The sequence below is a fragment of the Astyanax mexicanus genome, chromosome 14 (genome assembly GCF_023375975.1).
Source record: "Astyanax mexicanus isolate ESR-SI-001 chromosome 14, AstMex3_surface, whole genome shotgun sequence".
In the NCBI taxonomy this organism is placed as follows: Eukaryota; Metazoa; Chordata; class Actinopteri; order Characiformes; family Acestrorhamphidae; genus Astyanax; species Astyanax mexicanus.
The window spans coordinates 21,656,757-21,682,755 of NC_064421.1; the positions used below are offsets into that span (position 1 = coordinate 21,656,757).

At 36.6% G+C, this 25,999-nt stretch overlaps 3 protein-coding genes across 8 annotated transcripts in view; 2 read left to right on the forward strand and 1 right to left on the reverse strand.

The window, feature by feature from the left end:
- Positions 1-1,153: 1,153 nt before the first annotated feature.
- ganc (glucosidase, alpha; neutral C) lies at positions 1,154-17,923 on the reverse strand. 2 transcript variants are annotated; one of them, XM_049464019.1, is made up of 24 exons: positions 17,815-17,923; positions 15,521-15,583; positions 15,261-15,363; positions 14,486-14,613; positions 14,170-14,346; positions 13,397-13,418; positions 13,063-13,129; positions 12,876-12,972; positions 12,577-12,757; positions 9,831-9,978; positions 9,472-9,707; positions 9,096-9,222; positions 8,764-8,843; positions 8,504-8,647; positions 8,321-8,417; positions 7,664-7,765; positions 6,254-6,497; positions 6,072-6,136; positions 5,883-5,959; positions 4,802-4,876; positions 4,514-4,627; positions 3,154-3,266; positions 2,671-2,771; positions 1,154-2,387 (listed from the first exon to the last, which is right to left on the reverse strand). In XM_049464019.1, the coding sequence occupies exons 1-24, from the start codon at positions 17,853-17,855 to the stop codon at positions 2,281-2,283; spliced, it is 2,709 nt and encodes a 902-aa protein (XP_049319976.1). In that variant the 5' UTR covers positions 17,856-17,923; the 3' UTR covers positions 1,154-2,280. The 2 variants fall into 2 exon arrangements, with proteins under 2 accessions (XP_049319976.1, XP_049319975.1); XM_049464018.1 differs by lacking the exon at positions 17,815-17,923 and adding an exon at positions 15,770-15,941.
- Positions 6,599-25,999, forward strand: part of aldh6a1 (aldehyde dehydrogenase 6 family, member A1) — an 89,891-nt gene continuing 70,490 nt past the window's right edge. The window contains exon 1 of the mRNA XM_049464025.1: positions 6,599-6,602. The gene's annotated coding sequence lies outside the window, so the exon portion shown is untranslated. The remainder of the gene's footprint in view (positions 6,603-25,999) is intronic.
- The window catches only part of ttbk2a (tau tubulin kinase 2a), a 28,599-nt gene continuing 25,396 nt past the window's right edge, over positions 22,797-25,999 (forward strand). For 4 of the 5 annotated variants that reach the window (XR_007424178.1, XM_049464014.1, XM_049464015.1 and 1 more), the window contains exon 1: positions 22,797-23,091. The gene's annotated coding sequence lies outside the window, so the exon portion shown is untranslated. The remainder of the gene's footprint in view (positions 23,092-25,999) is intronic. The other variant, XM_049464017.1, reaches the window with a different exon arrangement.

Consider the following 25,999-nt stretch of genomic DNA (forward strand, 5'->3'; position numbering starts at 1 on the left):
ATTAAGATCATAACAGCTCATTTAACCCTTTACAGCCTGGGCAATCAATTCATTGCAATAAAACCTTAACCTATAATTTTTTATCAATTATCTATTATTTAAAAATAGAAAATGAAATCACAATGTATACATGACTGTTTTTTATTATATTTGACATTAGAAAAATCTGCTGTGAGCAATAAATTAAACAAATTAGAACAAATGGAACACAATACTATTTGACCCTTTTGTATTTCAAACTTAAAAGCCAGAAAAAGTATATAGAGCAGGATTTAAGTAATTAATAATAATGTATTTAATATCTTGTTAAACATTGTTATTTATATGGTGCAGTATCTATACTTATTTATACAAGGTCTCTAAATCTCAACTATGTGCTAAACTACCCACCCAACTATCCACACAATCCAGCAAGTATTCTAAAATTAAGCTGCAATAAACTGCATGGTGTTTGCACTGATGAAACGTGTGAAAACTACTATGCTGGTATCACTTACACTCGTATCACTGTCTCTGTACATTAGCTTGAGGTAACATTAGTGCAAATGCATGTTAACATAGTGTGTAGTGTAGTGTGAGATAGCATTGCTAATTTTTTATGTTATTCAAACAGATTTATGTGTCAGGCAGTATTTTATTATGTTCATTACATAATTTCAGTTCTTGGGTTCTGGTCCTGCTTATCCGACATGATTGGTTTTGATGTTTTGATCTGTTTTAGGGAACTCTGGCTGTTAATATATTAAAGCCTCAATAAAGTAAACATGACCAATACTACTAAAATATGTTCAAAAAATTTAAATAAATAATAAGCAGTCTGTAACCATTTTTGTGGAAGCATCAAATGCCTGCTCGCCCTCATCTGTTAAATACCTAATTTATCTCAAATTTTATTTAGCCTTTCTAACCTTTGTTGATGTCGTGGGTCATGGTGGGACAATGGTGCTCTGTAGGATTATACCAACATGACGTATATTTTTTTAAATCTGTATATAAATGTTTTAATAATGTCACATTTGACTATTTGAGTTTTAACTCTTTCTCAGTTCTTGTATTATAATGACACCAGGAAAACACAGAACTGAAACCTGACTACTTCCTTTTTCATGTATCAAGCACAGTTTTCAGTTTGTAAAAATAATATAAAAAAAACTAAACAAAACCACTGTTTTTTTTATTATAATGTAATTGTAATATATACATCCATTATTATAAAATCAAGATTACATTAAGTCAATATCAAATTATCACACCAACCGGAAGTTGAAAATGAAATGCTTTTGTAATTATTGCATTATTGAATTACTGCAGGACATAGTATCATGTAGGCAAATACTCATATTTCAGATCCAACACTAAGTGTAATTTTAAGAATACAGTGGCAATACATATTATTATTCTTAAATTCTGAAATTGTAAACATTAAAGAAAATGTAAATTCATGTCAGCAGCTAAAAAAAACATGTGGGCAGCATTTTGGGGGTTCTTGGTAACAAAGACTTTAACAAAGACTGTCTTTTTTTTTACCTAGTGGTCAGTGACAAAAACACCCTTTGGTTCTAGGACCAGCTCTCAATGTGCTTATGTAACAAAACTGTTGTTGATTACAACCATTATTTCTTGTACAAGTTTTCTTGTAAAAAATTGATTATTTTTTAAAGGTTTGATTGTTAGATTTGAAACAAGAGAAAAAATATAACATAGAGTGCAAGTTAAAATTGTGTTATTTATACATCAGGCATTTTTGATGTTTTATTTATTAATTTATTTTAAGGTAGTGAAGAACGTGGGTTGACTGAATGGCAGATAACATATTTACAGTCAATTTCTTTCAAACAAACCAACTAAAGATTTTATATCTGCCTGGATGTTAATTTTATTACAGCTTTAGCTACAAAACAATAATCAACCACTGACATCTTAGTTCATGACCAGCAAAGTAAATGTCTTTGTGCTGTTTTAGCAAAAAAAAAAAAAAATACTGAGTGTGTGGCTGGTATGACTGGTAAATTTATATTGATATCACAGGGGCTGCCAGGCTTAATCAGTGTTTTGGGTGCCTGCTGTGTGCTGGGGAAATGGAGTATATGAACTAGTGTAATTAAATCTGATTGTTGAATCACATTCAAAGCTAAATAATCTACTCCAAACATTACAGTTTCACCAGTGAGAGATCAACCAGGGACCAGCCTTGGTAAATCCCTTAGGGGGGACGGTGCTTGTTAAAAGGTTAAAAATGGGCACCATTTTCCTGCTTTGTTACCTATTACAGGGTAGCAGTTATATTCTGATTTCCCAGTCTGTGTGTATATCCAGGTCCAAATCAGTCAGTGTCAGCATAGCTTCTTCTTCTTCAAACTGAAATGTGACGTTAGAGTTACCTGCAGCTGCAGAATGAGAGGGGAACTGAATTAGTACAGAAATGTACAGTGAAAGGTGTAGAATTACATCAGCTTTAATTCTTCCTTTAATACTTCCAATTTATTTTCTCTAATTTAACGTAAATATGAAAAACAGAACATTGTACACAAGAACAAAATTGACTGAACTTAATATTATAAATTATTATATAATATCACACTATATAATAATAATAATAGTAATAATAATAATAATAAATAATAATAATAATAATAATAATAATAATAATTATATAAGGCCATGTCTTACCTGATTTTACAGTAGGTTGCCCTGTAAAATTTTTCTGACCCAAAATAAACACAGACTCCAGCTTCCCATTTGGAATTAACAGGCCTTCCTTGTCTCCACAGCTGAGAATACAAATATATCATTAGTGAAATTCTGCTAAATGTCTACAGAAATAGATATTCACATACAGTACACTGCAAATCACGTGCAAAACCATTAACTATCAAATTGGTATTAACATGTTTTATAAATTTTTTTATTAAATGCTTTATTTTACAATATAAGTGTGTTTTTTCTACCGTGTTCCAATAACGAAACAAACATTCTTAAACATTGCAACAACATCTGCTCTGGTGACGATAACTATTCAGAGTCAGTGGTCTACGTTATTATTTAATTCAGAAATTTTTGAGAGTTCAGCACTAGTGGTGGAAAGGACCACAACAGACAGACAGAGACAGAGAGAGTGTTTGAGCGTGTGTAAGTGAGTGAGTGCAACTTTACCTGCTAGTAATTTTGCCAGAGTGCATAGTGAAATTGCGCAAACAGAACTGCTTTTTATCTCTGTAGCTGAAGGAGTGTCCATCATCCAGATACAGCACACCTTCAGCATTACCCTGCAAAACAAAGACTCACATGAGGTTCAAGTAAAAAAGACTGAACAAAACTACTATTTGGGGTTTTCTGACTTGGTAGTGGACAATCTGAAAGTGTCTTTTTAATCTATTATTACATTGATGTTAACTTTGTGCATTTATATACAGTACCAGTAAAAAGATTGGATTCGATATGTTTTCTTTCTTTCTTTATTTTTTTTCTCCCCAATTTACACGGCCAATTACCCAACCCACTCATTAGGACTCCCCCTATCACAAGTAATGCCCCAACACACCAGGAGGGTGAAGACTAACACATGCTTCCTCCAATACATGTGAAGTCAGCCACCGCTTCTGTTCGAGCTGCTGCTGATGCAGCATTACCGAGCAGCCAGCGCGCTTGGAGGAAAGCACAGCGGCTCAGTTCTGGTGCATAAGCTCACAGACGCCCTGTGCTGCGGACATCACCCTAGGAGTGATGTGGAGCTGCTGTACCCACCTGGAGGGAGCAGGGTCAATTATGCTCCCTCTGAGCACCGGCAGCTTGATGGCAAAGCTGCATGAGCGGGGGTTCAACCTGCGGCCTCCCGCTCATAGTGGCAGCGCTTTAGACCACTGGAACACTCAGCGCCCGTTTTCTTTCTTTTTATGATTTTTTTACATCTTAGATTTAATTCTGAAGACACTAACATCATACAGGAATACATGTGGAATTATTTTGTAAACAAAATCATTATTAAACTAACCAGAATATGTTTTATACTTCAGATTCTTTTTAGAAGCAGCCACATTTAGCTTTAATGACAGAGTCACCTGGAATAGATTTCTCCTGGAGGTGCTAAACAATCGTTACTTTTCTTAGTTGCTTTTCTGTCATGCTGTGGTGGAGGTCATCCAAAATCACACATCTCAGTTTTTACTTTATGTAATTCCATATGTGTTCCTCAATGTTGTCATGTCTTTAATATTAATTTACAATGTAGAAAAGAAATTAAATAAAGAAATAAAAAAAAACATTGAATAAATAAATCAATCTTTTGACTGGTACTGTATTTATCTCCAGAACTACTACTGTTTACTGTTCTGTGTAAACCGGCTTAATCTGTATGTATAACATGCAACAGGAGACCATTTTCCCTTTACCATGTATATTAAAAAAAAAAAAGAAAAGAAATGATTACAATTGTTTTATATCACACTAAACCCACAATATTGTGTATTTATTGTATGTTTGTTTATTATATGATATGATCTGGTCAGAAATTCACCTTTGAGTCCAGGGCTACAGTTAGAGAGAAGGGCTGCTGCTGGAGATCAGCAGTGCAGGAGCCACAGTCCGTTCTCCTGGGGATCACTGTTCCTCCACGCTGGAACACAGGCACCTAATATAATAAGAGGACACAATACAAATGCTCAGGTAGGGCAAAGTCAACACCTGCTAATTATATAGGCCATGTCAGGTTGGAAAAGAGGCACTGATTAACATCAGACATCTGTTGAGAGGAGTTTACTGCATGGTTTAGTTAATGTATGGCCACAAAGGAACAATTACTCACTGTCTCCAAAGTCACAGGAAGAGTCAAAGTCCCACCTCCTCTGTGCTGCTCCCCACTGCTCACATCATACCACAACTGGAGGACAGAGAACATACGTCTCTCTTTAAATACACAGAATGTATAATGCATTCCACATGTTCATTCAACGTTTTTTTCAACAATATTCTTGGCAATATGACAAAACACTGGAAAATATTTGATTCATTTCAAAAATATATATTACTGCAACAAAATGCATAGAAAAAGTACTTTGTTAAAACACTAACTTACCAAGATTCTGATTTTGTATATACAATTATAATGTACAAATAAATAATGCTATGTAAAAATTTTTTTTTTTAGAATATTTACTGCATGCATATAAAGCTCTGGAAAAAATTAAGAGACCACTTTAGGTTCTGAATCAGTTTCTCTGATTTTGCTATTTATAGGTATATGTTTGAGTAAAATGAACATTGTTGTTTTATTCTATAAACTACGGACAACATTTCTCCTAAATTCCAAATAAAAATGTTGTCATTTACAGCATTTATTTGCAAAAAAAAATGCTGAAATAACAAAAATGCATAGCTTTTTTTTAGTTTTATAAGTGCAAAAAACAATATCTGGTGAAATAAACCTGGTTTTTAACCATAGTTTTCATGCATCTTGGCATCTTGGTTCTCCTCCACCAGTCTTACACACTGCTTTTGGATAACTTTTTGCCACCCATGGTGCAAACATTCAAGCAGTTCAGCTTGGTTTGATGGCTTGTGATCATCCATCTTCCTCTTGATTATATTCTAGATATTTTCAATTTAGTAAAATCGAAAAACTCATCATTTTAAGTGGTCTCTTATTTTTTTTACAGAGCTGTATAAACTACAAATATAAACTACAAATCTAAACAATTATACAATAAAAATCATTTAAAACATCACATTTCACAGCAAAACTAATACAAAATAGACTCATTTTAAGACAGAAAACCATGAATATCATATGGTATTTTCTTATTTAAGAAATTATGATAATATTATTGCGTATAATTATTGTGTAGGATATGGCACACGTCTAATAGGGAGTTGAGCTTGAATCTGACCTCAGTTGATCCTGGCAGTAGAATCTTGACCTCTGAGACTCCTGGGTCAGTCACAGGACAGGCCAAAAGAGCACTGCCTAAAATTGTAAACAGTAAAATTAGATTTATCATTATTATATTAATAACTAATAAAATACACAGTAAATTCACTACAACACAGCAACAGCAAGCTTTGTTACTATTATTTACCAATCATGTACTGATTATCCATAGTAAAGGTTTCTGTCTCCTTTGGGAACTCCACCCATAAAGGTCTGAAATAAAAAAGAGGAATTTTAATTAATTTCATTGGTTTGTGAAAGTCAGTGTGCAGACATGAGTTTAATCCATTCCCAAAATCAGTTTAGCTTGAAGGATGTAGTTTTCAGTACCTCATAGGTGGCAAGGCAGAGGTGTGGGCTTGGTGAAAGAGAGTGTACCAGTAGGGCAGCAGAAAGTATCTCTCCTGGATTGCTGATCGCACTGCTAAAGTGACCTCGTCCTCAAAAAGCCAGGGCTCGCGTCTCTTTGTATATCTAGCGGAGTGGCCTCTAAAAAAGGGCTGCAGAGCCCCCGCCTGGTACCAGCGCACAAGCAGCTCAGGGCTAGGATCCAGCATGAAGCCCCCTACATCAGCTACAAACACACAGACACTATTAAATTTAACAAGTTGAGACAAAACAATCAATCATGTATCATGCATTCCACAATCATAAGAGCACAAATATGGGCCACAATCCAGTTCCTCCCTTGTCTCTCAATAACTTTCATATATTAGTTTCATAAACATTACCAGCCAGTTCATGGTATTTTAATATTAATAACAAAAAGAAGAAGAAAAATTATACAATAAAAAAGGGTCAGTGAAACGATTATTAATTAATTATTATTAATTTTCTGTCCATTTTAGGCTAAATGCAAAAATAAAACATTTGATGTAAAAATTAATTATTTCATTTTTTTATGTAGTGCAGTGTACAAGAAATAAGTTTTCATCCATTTTACCAATTTAAGTATTTTTCATCTCTGCCCCCCACATTCGGAATTTAATTGTTTTATTTTTATTTTCATTTTTTATTTTTATTTACTTTCTAAATGTGGATTATATCATTAGATTTGTGTTACAAGACACAAACTTGGATCAATCTAAAAATCAAGAGAAGATTCAACTTTTCATTTTTCTTAAAATTCTGTTTGTGAAAGGCTGAAACAAAAAACTAGATAATTGAAAAAACTGGATAAAAACACATTCCTTCTTTATAATACTGAATGGAAGAATGCTTTACATCCTATTTTCTATTTTCGAATTTAGTATGATATGGTCAGAAAATTAAACTGCTTAACGATACACAGACCCAAAGACTTTCAAATTAGACAATTCTAATATGTTTTGGCTGTTTAATGCCAATCCAGCAGACTGTGTTCACCAGGTAAACAAATTCAGAATTCTCAAACTGGCTAAAATATCTTGATGACATTTAAACTGTTATTGGCCTTCCTCTAGGAAGGTCTTGACCATATAACTAGATTAGAATAAACCAGAGACAAAATAATGTTCAATACAGACAGATACAAGTCACTATCATGTATGTTTTTTTTATCATGTCTAGATCTGAGTAAAAATCAGAATGATTTAGTCTTTTCTTATGGAAGTCACAATTCAGAAATGACAATTAAAACCACATTTGTTCAGGCGTGTAGCTTTTTACCCATAAGGTTTTATCTTTTTAATATTTTGCAAATATCTTTGCAAAATTAAATATTTAGAAATAGTTATTTATAGTTATTACTGTTCAACTTACCGCCACAAAAGTGTAGTCCAGTGATACTCAAGGACAACAGCATCGGGATGGAGATCTTCAGATACTCCCAGGTAGCAAGATTGTCTCCTGTCCATATCGCACCTGTGACATACCACACCTGTGTGAGCTGCACAGATTGCACACATTGTATTATACTACACTCTCCAAGCATGTTATTAGGACCACATATAAAAGATACACAATATAAAAAACATATAAAAAAAATAGTGTAACTGTCCTTTGTATGTTACAGCAGCATGATTTGAATGGTTTAATTAGTTGCAATTGTTTATAATCTGTAACACTGCATGTTCTACAATGTGGCTATTGCAACTTCATGCTGAAAATGACAATGGTAAAGCAATATATTGTGCAGCACTACTCCAGACACTGCTGTGCTGAAAATACCAGCAGATTCGCAATTCTAAAAATACTATAGAAATATAAGAACAGACTCAAATTCACTGTTTTTAATGGTGGATGTGACCATTCCCTGGTTACCACTGCTCTGTTGCCATGTGACTGCCTGACTGGAGAACTGTATGAACTACAGTGTACAGAAGTAACCAATAAAGTCCTCAGTGCATACTCATAAAAAAAAAAAACAAGAAAAGAAGTAATGTGCAGTCTTAGCATTTCACATAGACTTTGGCTTACCCACTCTTTGTGACCCAGCAAAGAAGGAGCGTGAAAGAACAAATGGTCTCTCCAGACCACCAGAGCGATTTATCAAGCCCTCAAAAGTTGCCAGGTGCTGTGAACACAACATTGCTGGTTTAAATGTGATTTCTTTGATGCTCAAAACTGGAGGGAAAAAAAAATTATGATGATTGTACTAACCTGGAAAAAGCCATACAAGTTGTGCATTTCCCTGTGCTCCCAGCCTCCACAATGTACAGCATCTTTCTGCATTGTCAGCTCCGGCCCATTGAAGACTGAGGGTTCATTCATGTCATTCCACACAAACAAGGACTCTGTAGATCCCTAATGCACAATAGCATTAGATAGAAGTCACAAATATAATGATTATAAGTAAATAAAAAAGAAGAAGGAGGAAGATAACAGATGACAAAAAACAGAATCATTACTTTTACACTTACTTCATATTTGTCAAATGAAAACTGGTTGGCATACCAGGACCTTGTCCTTGAACTACTTAAGTCCAAGTAACAGGAATCATCTATTGATACACAACAGCAGGAAACATACATACGACTTACTTCACTCTGCACAGCTAAATTATTTAGAATTATTTTAATAATAATAATAATAATAATAATAATAGTAATAATAATAATAAAAATCAGGGTCAAGTAAAGTACAGGTAGACTCAGCCCACATAGTTCTTTAGCACAAAAGCAAAACTGAACATTCGTTTAAACTTTGGTCCAGACTTTTAAATGTGAAAAATGCCCTAAAAAAGGTATTTTACCTGGCCAGCATCTTCCATGATAATCATCACCGTTTCGGTCCTTCACAAAATGACCACCATCTCTGGCCGCACAGAAAAAAGGCCAGTCAGGGTCAGCTTTAATATGGGGATCACTGATAACCACCAACTAAAACACAGAACACAATTAATCAGAAACAATACATACACCACCATAATATGTATTAAAAAATCTGCTGTTCTATATTATTTCTTTTTTCACCTTCAGAGCCACTTGTGGCATGGACAGGGTATATTTACATTATTTTAAGGGATTAGACAAGCTGATCCTGACACATTTGTGTCACCAGTGTGCGCAACTTAAAGTAACTGAATAAAGAGAGTAAATAACTGGTAAATACACAGTCTGACCACACACCTTCCTTTTCTTTTTCTGCAGACGGAGCTGCATGTCCACTGGATTAGGGAAGAGCTTGGAGTCCCAAGTGAAATAGCGCTTTCCCTCAGTGTGTTCGATATCCAGCCAGATCACATCATAAGGAATGTCATAGCGGTCAAAGCCATCATCCACAGCCTTCACGTCGTTCTCATCTTGATAGTTCCAACGACACTGATGATAACCCAGAGAGAAGAGAGGGGGTAGAGCTTGGTATCCTACCGAAACAGAAAGAACAAAATAAAATAAACCCACATTTCTGAGAACTGACTTCCTAAGTATTAAAAAAAATGTATACCATTGTTGTTGTTTTTTCTTTGCTAAAATCGTGTAACAGATACCTGTAAGTTGAGCATACTGAGAGAACACATCTGCTGGTGAGGGCCCCAGAAGAACAAAACAATCAATTTGTCCACTCTCTGACACCCAGCTCACATCAGTTTGAGGACTAACCTTTGTCTTATTCACTGGAGAACCAGTATCTCCAGTCTAAAACAAAAAAGAAAAAAGAAAAGAAAAAGGAAAAATACAAAAAACATGTCTAATACAAAAAAGGCAACTTATATTCATAGCACTGTTTGTTTTTCATAACTTACATTTTTAAAATGCATGAAATGGCATATACAGCTCTGGAAAAAATTAAGAGACCACTTCAGTTTCTGAATCAGTTTCTCTGATTTTGTTATTTATAGGTATATGTTTGAGTAAAATGAACATTGTTGTTATTCTATAAAACTACGGACAACATTTCTCACAAATTCCCAATAAAAATATTGTAATTTAGAGCATTTATTTACATAAATGGCTGAAATGGCATAAATGGCTGAAATAACAAAAAAAGATGCAGAGCTTTCATACCTCAGATAATGCACATAAAACAAGATCATAGTAATAAAATTTTAATAGTTAGAAAATCTATATTTGGTGGAATAACCCTGGTTTTTCATGCATTTTGGCATGTTCTCCTCCACCAGTCTTACACACTGCTTTTGGATAATTTTATGCCAGTCCAAAAATTCAAGCAGTTCATCTAGGTTTGATGGCTGGGATTGTTCATCTTCCTCATCATTATATTCCAGAGGTTCTCAATATGATAAAATCAAGAAAAACATCATTACATGGTCTCTTATTTTTTCCAGAGTTGTATATGCTATTTATTCATAGGTTATTAAGAAATCATCTATAAAAATATTTATGGTTTATGCTAATGTACATATGCCATCCTTTAGAAGTACTTCCTCTGGTTTGGGATTTAATGGGACACTGCATACAGTTTTTAGGGTGGAAAAGCTGTTTTTAACAGATTTCATCATATTACAACTGACTAATTAAATTTCACATAAAGCACAGATAGCACACTATACAGGTGCTGGTCAACGAATTAGAATAATTTGAAATAGTGCAATCATGAAATTCTTTGAATGCATTTTTTGTGCAGAAAGCAAATCAGGTGTTCACCGCACCTGTCCTACTCGTTAGACTAATCACAGAACTCGTTACCTGGAAAAAAATTTGCTCAGCTGAGCTTTCCAAAAGGCCCATTTAGGCCATTTAACTGTGACACTGTTGTTTTATTGAATTAGAATAATGGAGGAACCGTTTCATTGAATTAGAATAAATGCTCGAATTTTTGTTTTCTGTGAAGAGTGTTCACTGTGCAGTATAAAGTCAGGGTTGAGTAGAATTTCTAAGTTGTAAAATCAATCATGGGTAAGCAGCGCGACCTCTCAACCGGAATAGTGGCTCAAATTCAAGCCCTTCGCCAACAAGGCTTGACCCAAACTAAAATTGCTGAGCAGCTCGGCATCAGCCAGTCTTCCGTCTGCAAAGCTCTCAAGAAAAACTGCAGCAAGCGCACCAACTGTTCCGGCGTCCAAAAAACTTCTGCTCGCGACAACAAGCAGCTGAGAAAGATCGCAGTCAGCAACCGGTTCAAGTCCACTTCCGAGCTCACCGACTTGTGGAACAAGCAGACCGGCGCTGACGTCTCCAGATCAACCACTTACCGTCGTCTGCGCAAACTCGGCTTCAAATCTCGCGTTCCAGCAGTAAAACCGATGCTGAACAAGAAACAAATGGAGAAACGGCTGAAGTGGGCCAAAGAACACGGCGAGTGGACTGCTGAAGACTGGCAGAAAGTGGTCTTCAGTGACTAATCACGCTTCTGCATCTCCTTCGGTGACCAAGGTCCTCGTGTCTGGCGTCGTGGTGGCGAAACCTACAACCACGAGTGCGTGAAAAGATCCGTCAAGTTTCCCTAGAGCGTTATGGTCTGGGGATGCATGTCCGCTCGAGGTGTAGGGAAACTCTGCTTCCTCAAGAAGACTGTCAATGCTGCCGTATATCAAGATGTTCTGGAAACGTTCCTGATTCCGACTGTTGAGGAACAGTTCGGCGAAGAAGACTTCATATTTCAACAGGATCTTGCACCGGCTCATGCGGCAAAGTCGACCAAAGATTGGTTCACTAAAAAACAGCTTGAAGTTTTGGCATGGCCGGCCAACTCGCCTGACCTCAATGTCATTGAAAACCTTTGGTCCATCGTCAAGCGGAACATTCGCGACAGAAAGCCTACTACGCTGGACCAACTGAAGCAGAACATCGCCACTGCCTGGGAAGCTGTGAGTGCGGAAACTTGCGACAAGCTGGTCAAATCGATGCCGCGGAGACTTCAGGCAGTCATACAAGCCAAGGGGGCAGCCACAAAATACTGAGAAAGTGATGATTGTAATTATAATAAAAATTATTCTAATTCAATGAAACGGTTTCTCCATTATTCTAATTCAATAAAACAACAGTGTCACAGTTAAATGGCCTAAATGGGCCTTTTGGAAAGCTCAGCTGAGCAAATTTTTTTCCAGGTAACGAGTTCTGTGATTAGTCTAACGAGTAGGACAGGTGCGGTGAACACCTGATTTGCTTTCTGCACAAAAAATGCATTCAAAGAATTTCATGATTGCACTATTTCAAATTATTCTAATTCGTTGACCAGCACCTGTAGAATACACTATAGAATACGAATGGGTTCTGCCTTTTCGAAGCTACTGACCAAAAGTGTCATTAGAGTACATGTAAAGGGAACAATACCTCTTCCTGCTTTGAGTACTGGAGATCTACCAGAGTCTCAGAGGCATTCAGCCAGAACATGCCCAGAGTCCTCTCTGCCTTATGGGCTAAAAGCAGAGGAACAGAGCCATAAAGCCCCATCCTGCTGCCTATCTTATACCCAAATACATCCAGGTTGTATAATCGATATGGCTCGCCATCACTGTTTACATTTCATAAGAAACAAAAAAAGAAACAGGTGATGTAAGATGATATTTAATCTCACTAGGTTATTGTATGTCATTCATACACAATTTTCCAATTATAGCTCACAACTTTACCTCGTGTCCTTCAACTGGAGTGCATCAGCATGTTCAGGAAGACCATAAGCATTAACGAAGCCATGAAGGCTAAAGTCTACACCCACTGAACTGGGACCTGTAGTATAAATGATGTCAGTATTACACAGAAGATTCCAACTGAATTTGGATGAAATACTAACCTACTCAACAGTCTAGATATACTCACCATTTGCCTTGATGTCCGTAAACTGTCGAAAGGTCTCTTTCCACAGCCCTAAAGGATCTTCATCATCCTGTGAAATTAAAAATTAAAACGAAAGATTAAGGCCACCTGAAAGAGATAAGGATATTTTTTAACATAATAAGGATGCAGTATTACATACACTGATCAGCCATAACAACACTGCCAGATATAGCAAATAACATTGATGATGTGGGAACAGTGGAAACTTGAACAGTATAAGGAAAATAAAAAAAAAATAAAAAAATAGTAGGCAGGTGGTATATGCGTCACTTATGTGTAGTGTTACAGTAAGTGAGAGTTGCTTGTATGAACTTGCCTGTTGTGAACTTGAGGACGGCCTGAAGAAATGAAAGTATTAGTATAGACAATGGAAACTTTCACATTGTTGTAAATGATTTTTAAAAGAAAATAAATACAATTTAATACGTTTACATAGATATAAAAAATGTTCAGGTAAAACACATTAAGATATTCCTTATTTTTGATTTTCTATTTAGAAAATCACACCTTACATTTTACACCTTACATTAACATCTGATGTAAGTTTTCAATAATAGCTTCCACAACAGCATTGCTTTTCACAAATGTGGAATGTGAAACCTACAAATGAAAGGATTTTAGAATGGTGATTGCAGAATTCTCACCACCAGTCTGAACTTCTCTTTTGTGTTTTAGAATTGCATAAACCCCAAGAGAAATGAGTCACACTCTTACTGTTCTAAACCAATTTTGGCAAAATGCAGTACCAGGAAAGATGTAGGTTAACAATTGTAAAATAGTGTACATGCGATGTGATTTCTACAGCACTGTGAAGAATTGCCATTTCTTGCTCCACAGCTCTCCTTATTGTATATAAGTAAATATTGTATATTTGTATATAGTATATTTATTTACATCCGTAACTCTAAATGGAATATGTAACATGTCATTTTTAATTTTAAAAAATGCTACATAATATTGCAACAGGTAAGAAGCATGAGAAATGTGACCTTGTCAAAGCAGCAATTTACAATCTGCAAACATGTAAATGAAAAGTGTATACAGATTTAATGTGCTTATACACAAAATCATACACTTGTCTCCAGATACCTCTCAGGATCCTGCAGTGTCTCAAAGCAGAGTCTGCCTTTAGGATTGAGTGTGACCACCACCTCTTCATCACAGAGCACCTCCAGGCAGAAAGGGGAGGCTGAGACCACACATCGATGCTGTCCTGCACCCCATGTCAAAGAGACACTTTCTGTTCTCTTCCACTCGATCCTCAACCTGCCAAAAACAAAACACTCTATTAAAGAATTTTACTAGTATCTTCAAAGAACAGAGCAAAGCAGTTCCTGTAGCATAATTATATATTCAGCTCCTAAATACACCAAAAAAGATCTGCAAATTTAGTTTCAGAACTTACTGTTCATATACTGGTTCCTTGACCAACACATCAGCAACCTTATAGCGAGTTTTTTTAGGCTGCAGCTCATCAATGGTTACTCTGATGGTTCCATTTTTTATTGCACATAGTTGGAGAAGAAGACGCTCCTGTTGAATGTAGACCAATAATATCACATCAAGCCGATATTTAAAAACCCAACAGTTTGTTCATTTTATTTTCATACAAGCATACATTAAATATTAACAAGTACCAAGACACCTCATATAGTTAGTGTATATTTTACAGTGCAACCACTGTTGATAGAGTTTACATGATCTTCAGAAAACATCATTACCAACACTATGAGATGCTCTGGTGCACAATGTTCAATTCCAAACATTAAGAGTAATGTCCACCCACAGACAAATTGGACACTGGCCGTTTTATTTTAAAAATGAGCTAAAAAATCAATCGATTTTATTAATTGTCATTAGCCTCAATAGATATATTGTTCTATTTAATCTGTTCATTTGAAATAGCAGATTTAAAGCTGTGACCACTCTATGTAAGGACCACTTAGGTAAATAAATGTGAAACCAAAAAATGTGAAAACAAATTTCTAATTTTATTGTGTGCATACAGTTGGTTGAAAGGTAAATTGTAATAAATCAATTATACTTTTGTTTCTCAAGTTATACTACGGTGTTTAGGCTCTCTGTTAGTTAAAAATATGTATATCAGTTTCAGTGTTGAAAAGTCTATGGTTTAAGTTAAGAGAAGCTGTATTAAACAGTTGTCAGATCTAGATGTATACCTGAGAGTGAGTTTCATACACCTCCACATTCGCTCCTCTTTCAGTCAGCACTAAAGTGTCTAGGGAGGCACAGTACTGCAGCCCGAGCTTGGCTCTCTGTCTCCTGTGGGTCAGTTTTGAACATTTTATTGAGCAGTTTATGGTTTTATTAGTTAGCTAGGCAATAACTGAGGAGTGAACCAGCTTTAATCCTAATAAAAAGAGCATTATGGAAGAGTAATGGTTTATTACACATTTTCCCTGCTGTTTATTAGGCTTACCTGTAAAATAAAATGTCCTGAGTTTTTTTAAACTTAGCTGCACCCTCGTCGTTTGGCACTACACTGAAAAGCAAATAAACAAACATATGAGCTTAGTTAAATTTCCCATACAAGACAAACCAGGAGCACAGAGACAGAGCAGGAAGAAGAGTCCAGCGAGGCGTCTGTGCAACACAGACAGTTTACACTGAGCTAATGGACAGTAAAAGCCGTGTCTGCAGTAATTTAATATCATAATACAGCTCATACCTTTCCACTGTTTCCGCTAAGACTCTCTCCTCTGTGTCCGGATCCGCCATGCTAAATAACCTAGCGTTAGCTCGCGGACAGAAAGCTCAGAGTGTGGGGCTGAGCACTTGAACTGCACAGAGCTTAAAGCGAGAGACCACGCCCCCTCAGCTTCAGCCACGAGATTGGACAGTAAAACGGCACTGTATCCATTACATTCTTTTCAATTACTTTAATACTTTTTGAACAGAAATATTACTTATACTAATAGGTCAGTGTAACATTTAGCAGTTTAATGTTCTGACTGTATCAAGCTTAATTCGAAAATAGAAAATTGGGTATAAAACTTATTTTTTTTCCCGTTCAGTACAGTGAAGATGAAATGTTTTTTATTCAATTTGTCAATTATTTAGTTTTTTTTATTTTAGCCTTTCGCAAACAGAATTTTAAGAAAAATGAAAAGTTTAGTCTTCTCTTGATTTGTCCATTTTTGTCTTGTAACGCATAGCTGATGTTATATTCCAACTTGCAAAAAGCAAAAATGGGAAAATCAGAAAATAAGGAAAAGATTCGTTTTTTTATTTTTCCTGAAAGAGATGAAAAAACTAAAACTGGAAAAATGGATGAAACTTATTACTCAAGTTCGTCTCAAAAATAGTATATCTTATAAAAATTACACTATTCCAGTATTTCATTTAAAAAAGGGAAATTCATATATTATATAGATGTGTGTTGGGTTTTTATTGGCTGTTAGCCATAGTCATTAACAATAAAAGAAATAAACGCTTAAAATAGCTCACCCTGTGTGTAATACATCTATATAATAAGAGTATCACATTTTAAACTGCATTGCAGAAATAAAATAACTTTTCAATTATATTCTATTTTTTGAGATGAACTAGTAGTATTTGCAACGTGCTTGTAATTTTGTCACACAAAAACACACAGTCAGGTTTTTAGGGTGGTAAAGCGGCTGGACCCAAATGCAGACAACAGAGGCTACACCATCAGGAGCGATAAAGGTTCGGTGTATGACTGAGGCTGCCAATTGTTGTACTACATACGAATACTATATGTAAGGTATATACTGTTTGTTATCTTAATAGTGTGGGTTTAAGACTCAAAATATTATACTGACCTCTTTTGTACTAACAGGTAATAAAGCATGAAGCTTTAATTTATTTTCCTCTATTCTTTAATTTATACATGAAAAAACGTTTTACATTTTTAATTTATATGTTTGTATATGTTGCTGGTTCCAGACGTGAGGGCTCCTTTCTTAGCGTTTTAAATTACACTGCGGGATAAAAGTGCCCAGAGTAACCAGAGCTTGTTTATAGAGAGTCTACCCACTTTATCTCCCCCGATATAGTACACTGCGAACCGCTAGAGAGAGCCCGCGAGTGAATTATATATGAATGGGGTGAATTGATCTAAAGGACTGAAAACACAATTTAAAAATACTTACTAACCATTTGACCAGGATATTGTTTTAATTTAAGAAAGTATAATGAACTATTTTATTTAAAAAGCACATAAAAAGGACCCATATGTTTCCATATTTCTACAGTAAATCGATTATTGACTGTAAAGGCGCTAGCATTAAGGCTACTGTAAGCTGATTAGTTGGTAAGCTGACAGCTCCTTAAGCATATACACCCAGAACACAAATCTGGAGTTTAAAAGCTTTAAACGTTTATTAAACAATTTTTGGCTCACTCGGGTGCGCCCTCTGGTGTTTCCACATGCTCGAAAGAGATTTTAGTGTGGATATTCTCCTCTCCAGAGATTCCTGATTTTATCGAAGTGTGACGCGTTCCTTGGCGCTGACCAATAAGAAGACGACGCGCTCCGTGGCGCACAAAAATAAACACGGCAAAAGAAAAGAGGGATGGTACTGCAGCAGTGCACTAGAGGTACTGAGGAGAGGTTTGCTGAGCTATGGGAACAGTACCCTGCCTCAATGACCTTTCTACCAGGGAGTACCACGCCTGAGTACAGAAAGAGAGAAGTGGAGAAAGAGAAATAGTAGGTTCACCTCAGCTACTACTACATTTATGCCATACCTCATGTTCGCTGACTTCGCTCTGAAGAACAGACAGCCCATGATGTTCTTTTTGGGTCAGCAGGCAGAAATGAACCCACAGTGGTTTCTTATTTTTCTTCTTTTGCTTTTTGGAGCACAAAACCGCTAGCATCCTGTTATGATTGACAGAATCATCGATCCTCCTCCTTCTTGATGTGCTAAGAGCTCACGATGTGAGCGATGATTGGTCGAGCAAGACACACCGAGTGATAAATCAGACGTGTAAAGTGTAGTCTGAGGCATTAAATGTTTAAAAACAGCGTCATTAGCGCACCCTGAAACTAAAAACACGCATACAGTTTTTCAAAGTTTTTTAGCGCAAATGAGTTTGGTTATAGCTGGTTGTGTTTTTAAGTATTTTTGTTTTAGGTAAAGTTAATCTCCATGGGGAAAAAACGTGAGAATGATTTTTGGTCAGGTGCAGAAGGGAGGTTTTTTATTAAATTCTAGTTTTCCAAGTGCAAAAAAACAATATTTTCTATTATCAAAAATATTAAGTATTATATAAATTATGAAGTACCGCTAAGTTACATAAGAAAGCAAGTTACACTGTAACATTTTGTTAGGTTCAGCCCTTATTTAAAACTAGCTAAAATAAATAAATAAATAAATAAATAAAAGATGTCTCCACATGGCTTACACAGGCCTTAAAGCTCACCTTCCGCGAAAATCCGATTTTTCTTGTTTTTTGTGGAATACAGTAGGTCTCTCCGAGTTGAATGTGTACACCTGCACATTAAACTGTTTTGCAGCCCCCATTGTCTGCAGGAGCTAAGCAAAGAAATCCCCCCTCCCCCCCTCCGAAAAACGGGTGAATTTTGAATTATCTTTCTGCCTACGTAGGCAGAAACTCACAGACCAGCCCACCTTGGCTCGAGAAACTCCCAGAGGCGGAGCTGAAGCGACGCAACATCACCGCTCATCAGTTAGGAGGTGGGAGGCAGTGAGCGGCAGAGCGGTGGAGGGGCGTCGCAGTGCTCCTAGCCAATCAGAGGAGAGATATTTGCATGCTGTTTGCATGTATGAATTCATGACAAAAGCTGGAATCCGGTCATTTTGGACACACCCCTAAAACAGTCCATTAAAAAAGAGCTATACAGAGACACCTGAGCACTTTTTTTTTACAAAAACGGCTCACATGTCATTCATTCATACTAGAGACCACAACTAGACATTTTAAAATGAATGAAAAAACGACGTAAGGTGACCTTTAAATAACAGTAAGTGTTGTGATGTCACCTCCTGCTATTTTGAAGAGAAACCTGTCAATTAAATTCCCTCCAAACAAACACCATAGTCCTCTCCTCACACACAATGAAGGCATGGGTGGCACCCACCACAGCAAACAACCAAAGATAATTTATAAATTAAAAGTTAATTTGTTAAAATAGTTTGCTAAGCCCCATCTGAGCAATGTTCTGGGCAATAAAAATACCAAATTCTCAACAATTATATTCATTCTAATTACAGTTTTCCTTTCCTTTCTAGTGATAGTACACAGATAGTACACAGAGAACTGAACATTTAATTAAAGTGTTTGAATTGTCAAAATGGTTAGAACAGGCATAGTAAGTAAAATACAAAATAACACTTAAGTTTAGATAATTTTATAAATAAACCAGCATTATTACATTCAGTAAACAATATCAAATAAATGATCACACATTCACACACTGTTCTCTGATGCTCTCAGGACGTTCAGTATATGTCACTAAGGAACTTCATGAGTTAAAGTGAATGTCAGAGTTCTTTAACAGAGCTGCCTATATAACTGGCTACAACTGCCACCTTATTCACTTGTATTAAAAGCAGAGTGCTGCAGAATTGAATTAGTTATGACATTTGTGGTACTGAAAAAGCATGGAGCATTCAATGACTTGTGCAACTCTAACCAGATGTGCAGGATAATGTGTTGGATGAGTGTCAAATAGTGTGCCAGATATGTGCCAGAAGAAGTGCTATCTGTTTTAGATAATATGTCTGATAAGTGCCAAATGGTGTGCTGGATAGTGTGCTGGCTGTATTAAGATGGTATTCTAGGTGGTGTGCCAGGTGGTGTGCCAAAGGTTTGTCAGATGTGTTCCAGATGGTGTGCTGGATATGTACTGGCTGTGTGCTCCCCAACATACCAGATATGTGCCAAATAGTGTGCAGGATAGTGGGCCCAGATATGTGTAGGATGGGGTGCTGGCTGTTTTTTAATATGTGCCAGATGTGTTCTGGATAACATACCAGATGTGTAACAAATAGTGTACTGGATGGTGAACAGACAGTATATGACAGATGGTGTGCCACATTTTGGACATTTGGGTACCGGATGTGTCCTGGATAGTATGCCAGCTCTTGTAGGATGTGTCAGTTGCTGTAAAATGTGCAACTGGTTTGCCAGCTGCTGTAAGATGCCCTGGTTTGTGTGTCAGTCGCTGTAAAAATTGCCAGTTGGCTGTGCCGGCTGGTGAGCTGACTGCTTTATAAGGTTTGTTCCAAAAAGAAACCTCTTAGAAAAGAAAATGCAAAGAAAAACTGGGGTATTTAGGTTTTATAAATCATGAAGCTTTAGCTAAAACCAGCAGAGAATGAGTTTAAGCTGTGGAAAGCTCAAGTGAAATTTTACACCCGATCTGCTCGTCTCTGCTGACAACCTACTTCAGTCCCGAACAAGACCAGCCTGTTGGTGAATTGGTGAAATGGTGAAATTTACAGCAGTTTCGCCAGACGGGGGCGCCACCGTGGAGCCATCAGCACACAGACCCCGCTGAGCGCGTGCTGTGGCGAGACGGTTCTCATGCACCAGCGAAACGGAATGTACCTTCTTCACGTTTGCGTTCTGTTGCGAGGGGAGATCGGATCATCAGCGAATCATTTCGAGCAGGTTCTCTGAAGTTCATTCCTGCGCCCATATTCACCCTTTACGCAGTTTTTATGTTTTGCTATTTTTGGAAATTTTAATTATTAAAATCATTAAAAGGTGGTTACACATTAGGAAGTATATCTTGTTCTTCATTTACACATTTATTTCCTCAATACAGACTGAGTTCTAGTTAAAAATTGATTGTAGTAAATTGCAAATTAATTTCTATCTTTCTTTTTTTTTCCCCAAAAAATGCAGATTTATGGAGTGAATTTTGTGCCAAAAGTTTTACGTAAAAAAATAAAATCCACAATCAAAATTTTAAGAATCAAAAGTAAAACATGTATGTTGCAAATTCAAAAGAGAAAAAATATATATCAAATATATATATTTAAATATACTTGGTTATTTTATTATTCTTTGCACTTATTTGAAAATTATTTTAGTTTGGATTTTGCCAGTCTTTGCTTTCATTTTTGGATTTTTTTGGATTTTCTGTGTATTTTTGTGGATTTTGCTGCTAAAGACTTTTGCTTCTGGAATTATACTAGTTAGTTAGTGAACACTAACCTACCTAGTAAGTGAGTTAGCTAGTTTACCTAGGTCATCTGGTCAGTGAGTTAGTGGGTTAGCTAAGCTAGTTAGGTTACCTAGTCAGTGAGTTAGCTAGTTAACCTAGGTTATCTGGTCAGCGAGTTACCTAGCTACTTAACCTAGGTCATCTGGTCAGTGAGTTAGTGGGTTAGCTATGCTAGTTAGGTTACCTAGTCAGTGAGTTAGCTAGTTAACCGTAATCAGCACTTACTTGGCTTTACCCTGGGGCATAATAACTAGCTTAGCTAACCCACTAGCTCACTGACTAGGTAACCTAACTAGCTTAGCTAACCCACTAACTCACTGACCAGATGACCTAGGTTAAGTAGCTAGCTAACTCACTGACCAGATGACCTAGGTTAAGTAGCTAGCTAACTCGCTGACCAGATAACCTAGGTTAACTAGCTAACTCACTGACTAGGTAACCTAACTAGCTTAGCTAACCCACTAACTCACTGACCAGATGACCTAGGTAAACTAGCTAACTCACTGACTAGGTAGGTTAGTGTTCACTAACTAACTAGTATAATTTAAGCATGGATATTTAGCACACCCCGCTAACATGAGCATCTTAATAGAGTTAAACACTTACTTAAAAAATAAATATAACATTAAACATAACGTCTGTATGAAATTTAATTGGAAAAGTACCTGCTGGTGCTGCTGTGAGCTGAACCCCGTTCGCTCCGCCATGTTTGGAAGAGCGCTTGAAGCTGGCGGGGTGGGCGTGGTCTGTCTCAGACGAGGGTTCAGGGTAGGTGACCAATAGAGATTAAAGGGGAACGCCTTCTTCTAAGCCCCGCCCACCCGTGAAAAGTGTGCCAAAAATCAGAACCAAAAAAATGAAGCAGAAGCAAAGGAGAGATTCCAGAAGCAAAAGTCTTTAGCAGCAAAATCCACAAAAATCCACAGAAAATCCAAAAAAATCCAAAAATGAAAGCAAAGACTGGCAAAATCCAAACTAAAATAATTTTCAAATAAGTGCAAAGAATAATAAAATAACCAAGTATATTTAAATATATATATTTGATATATATTTTTTCTCTTTTGAATTTGCAACATACATGTTTTACTTTTGATTCTTAAAATTTTGATTGTGGATTTTATTTTTTTACGTAAAACTTTTGGCACAAAATTCACTCCATACAGATTGAAATTCAATTATAAAAATATATAAAAATATTTTACAAATTGTATTACTATATTGCAGACTTGCTTCAAGTTAATTCAATTATTAATTATAAATTAATGATTCATTTATTAGGGAAAAAACTGTATGAAGATTTGAATTTTATTATTTGAGTATTTTTCCTTTCTTTAAAAGGGTGTACAAATACTAGTTTTAGTAAATGTCAAACGTTTCATCTGGTAAAATTAAATATCTGATAGAAAATAATCTATTAATGCTTAAACATATTTATGTTTACTCGGCTTGACTTGAACGAGTCTTCCATGTGGTTGTTTGAATCATTTAAATGGACGGTTCAAAAGAATCGGTTCAGGGAAGTGAATCGAACTTTTCATCACTAGTGCGCAGGCAGGTCACGAATCCGCAGCAGCGAGCGGAGAGATGCTGAGAGGAAGAAGAGGAAGACTTGGAGAAATGGACATTTAATAAACGTGGTCGTCCTGCATCTGTTTTACCACATGCCTGGGAAACGGATACGCGTGATATTCGGGGTGGAGGAGCTGTCTGTGTCTGCTTATGGATCGTCAACGTGATTTTAAGCGCATTTTGCACCATTTTTTTAACCACACCCGGCCCGGCTCCTTCTGGATTACAGGGATTTGCAGCTAGCGCCGCTCATCGAGGTGGGTAGGCTAGCTTGGCTAGCAGGGAAAATCAACATGGACTCGGGATATTAGCGTTACTGCGATGTGTGCGTGTGTTTCCCGTGGATACCGACAGTACCGTAACACACCGTTAATAAACAAAAGAATAGGTTTAGATACAGACGTACAGGGGTAGTTTATCCGCTATACGGCATTCCATGACAGATAAGAGCTGTAGTTAACGTGGAGCCAGTCCGCGCTGCTGTGCAACAAGCGGCTCGCTATTGTAACGTTACTGCGGATCACATTTCGTTTAGTGGGCAAAATGCTCTGGACGCTTAAACCAAATAACGTTAACGTAGCGAACATACCCTCCCACAACCTGTCACACAGCTAGCGTTAGCTAAATTACGTTAAGTTACCAGCTGCATCATTTACTACTATAGATCTGGTAAATGGCGGTGTTCGCCGGCGCTATCTGGTGGTCGCGTTATGAGGGAGAATCTGGTAAATTAGCTAACCTAGGTTAGCTAGCCTCCTCAGCTAAAACACATACATACAGATATAGTTATGTATGGTTACCCTTTACTAAACAGCGCAGATATGTCCTGGCCTGTATTGCTGTGGGTTCCCTGCTTGTCATTCTGCTGCTGTTTAGAAATCGGGCCTCCATGACAGAATTCAGTGGCCGGAGAGAGAGAGCCTGCTGGCTAGCTTGGTGGCTAAGCGGCTAGCTACTGTAAAGCCTCAGTGACAGCCAGGTACAGCCTTATGTACTAGACAGCTAGCTTTAAAAAAACACTGTAAGCATTTGAAGTCAGTCATGTTAGCCTGGCCAGCATACTTATACTAGTATTTATTATGTTTATTGGGTGGAAAGTGCTGGTTTTACAGCGGTAAACCTTAAATATCTAAAGCTCTGGAAAAAAATAGGAGACCACTTAAGGTTCTGAATCAGTTTCTCTGATTTTGCACTTTTTTAGGTATATGTTTGAGTAAAACGAACATTGTTATTTTAATCTGTAAACTGCATACAGCATTTCTCCCAAATTCCAAATAATGTAATATATGTAAAATGTAAATATTACAATGTAAAATATTGTAATGTATAAAATAATTCAGAGCATCTGTTTGCAGAAAATGAGAAATTACTAAAAAAACAAAAAATATACACAGCTTTCCAGACCTCAAATAATGCAAAGAAAACAAGTTCATATTTATAAAGTTTAAAGAGTTTAGAAATCAATATTTGGTGGAATAGCCATGGTTTTTAATCACAGTTTTCATGCAGCTTGGCATGTTCTCTTCCACCAGCCTCACACACTGCTTTTGGATAACTTTATGCCACTCCTGGTACAAAAATTCAAGCAGTTCAGCTTGGATTGATGACTTGTGACCCTCTATCTTATTCTTGATTATATTCTTATTCTTGAGGTTCTCAATTTGGTAAAATTAAAGAAACTCATACTTTTTAAGTGGTCTCTTATTTTTTTTCCAGAGCTGTAGCTATAAAAGCTACATAGGTAGGATTAATAGACAGCCAACCCAGATACACTTAGCTTTATCATTGTTCAGTAGCTACAAGTTCAAGAGATATAAATATGTATGGTTTATGTGTGGTAAAAATAGAAAGAGATATTCATGTATCTATAGTGGATTATAGCTTATTGTGTTGTGGATTAACATGATAGATAGATGGATATACAGATAGATAGATAGTGAACCTATTACCTTACTATTGTTGATAAATTACTTAAGATGTTCACATTTGCCGTTAATGTCTGGAATCGACCTGGAATGCAACTACAGAAAACATGCAAATTTGATCGTTCTAATTTAAATTTTTAGTAGCATGTCTAAGACTGAACCTGTTAATACCTTCTGAACCTCTTGTAAGTAGATGGATAGGAGTTAAGTCATATAATATGTGTACAATATAGAAAAATGCTAAATTGAGAACATTTCTCCCAATAGTTTTGTGCTTTTAATATTTTTTTAAGAAAGTTTTTATGTTCATTTGCGCCTATACCCATGTAGTCAAACTTAGCCCCTTATTTATAAAACTCTAGTGACTGCCCTGTCATGAGCTGAGCTGTTTATTAGCATAAGCAGTAGCTTAAGGCCCCATATAACAACAGGGCCATTTAGGCCCTTTTTGTTTAGTTGAGATCCTACTTTGTCCTATCTTTCATATCAAATTCTGAATTCTGTGTATCATTCCACCCCAATTTCTGTGCCTTTGGCAGTAGTACAGACATATAAGTGTTGAAGTGTGAAGGCATTTCTCCACCTTTACCCCATAATAAGTTTTGAAATTCTCAGTAGTACAAAAAAGCAATCCTACATCACATTTTCCCCTCTTATTTGTGTGTGAGTAACTACTGTTGTCCTGATACCCTTTGAACTGATTTGCAAGTTCTACATTTACAGTGAGAACTGAGCACAAGGAGATTCTGAGTGAATCTGGGTAAAAGAAGATGATTTTAGAAAGTGTGCTGATGCCTTGAAATGATTCAGTGCACTGTGACGTCAAAAGAAAAACAAAACAAGCTGTGTAGAACAGAGAAGCCCCCTTCGTCCTCCCCCCATCCCCCATCTCTCAGTCACTGTTAGTGCACTTTTAATAGTGTAGTGTGTGTTTTCTACACTCGGCGTTTCTTCCAATTAGTTGTGTGTGGAGGAGTGTTAATTTGGAGTGGTGAGGAGGACTGTGCGTACTTAAGGTCTAAAGGTCAGTAATTTGCAAATAATTCTTGCCAGAGCTGGTTGTGTGAAAGTTGCATGGCACTGAAAACACGAGCGAGCGAGTGAGATAAAGAGAGAGAGAATGCATGTATGGGACAGCTGCAAGCAGCAGGCAGAGCAGCTGCAGCACAAACTCGACTGAGGTGCCAGCTTCTCTTCTACTGGCCAGACTATGAGCAGGAGGAGCAGGCCTCTTCCATAC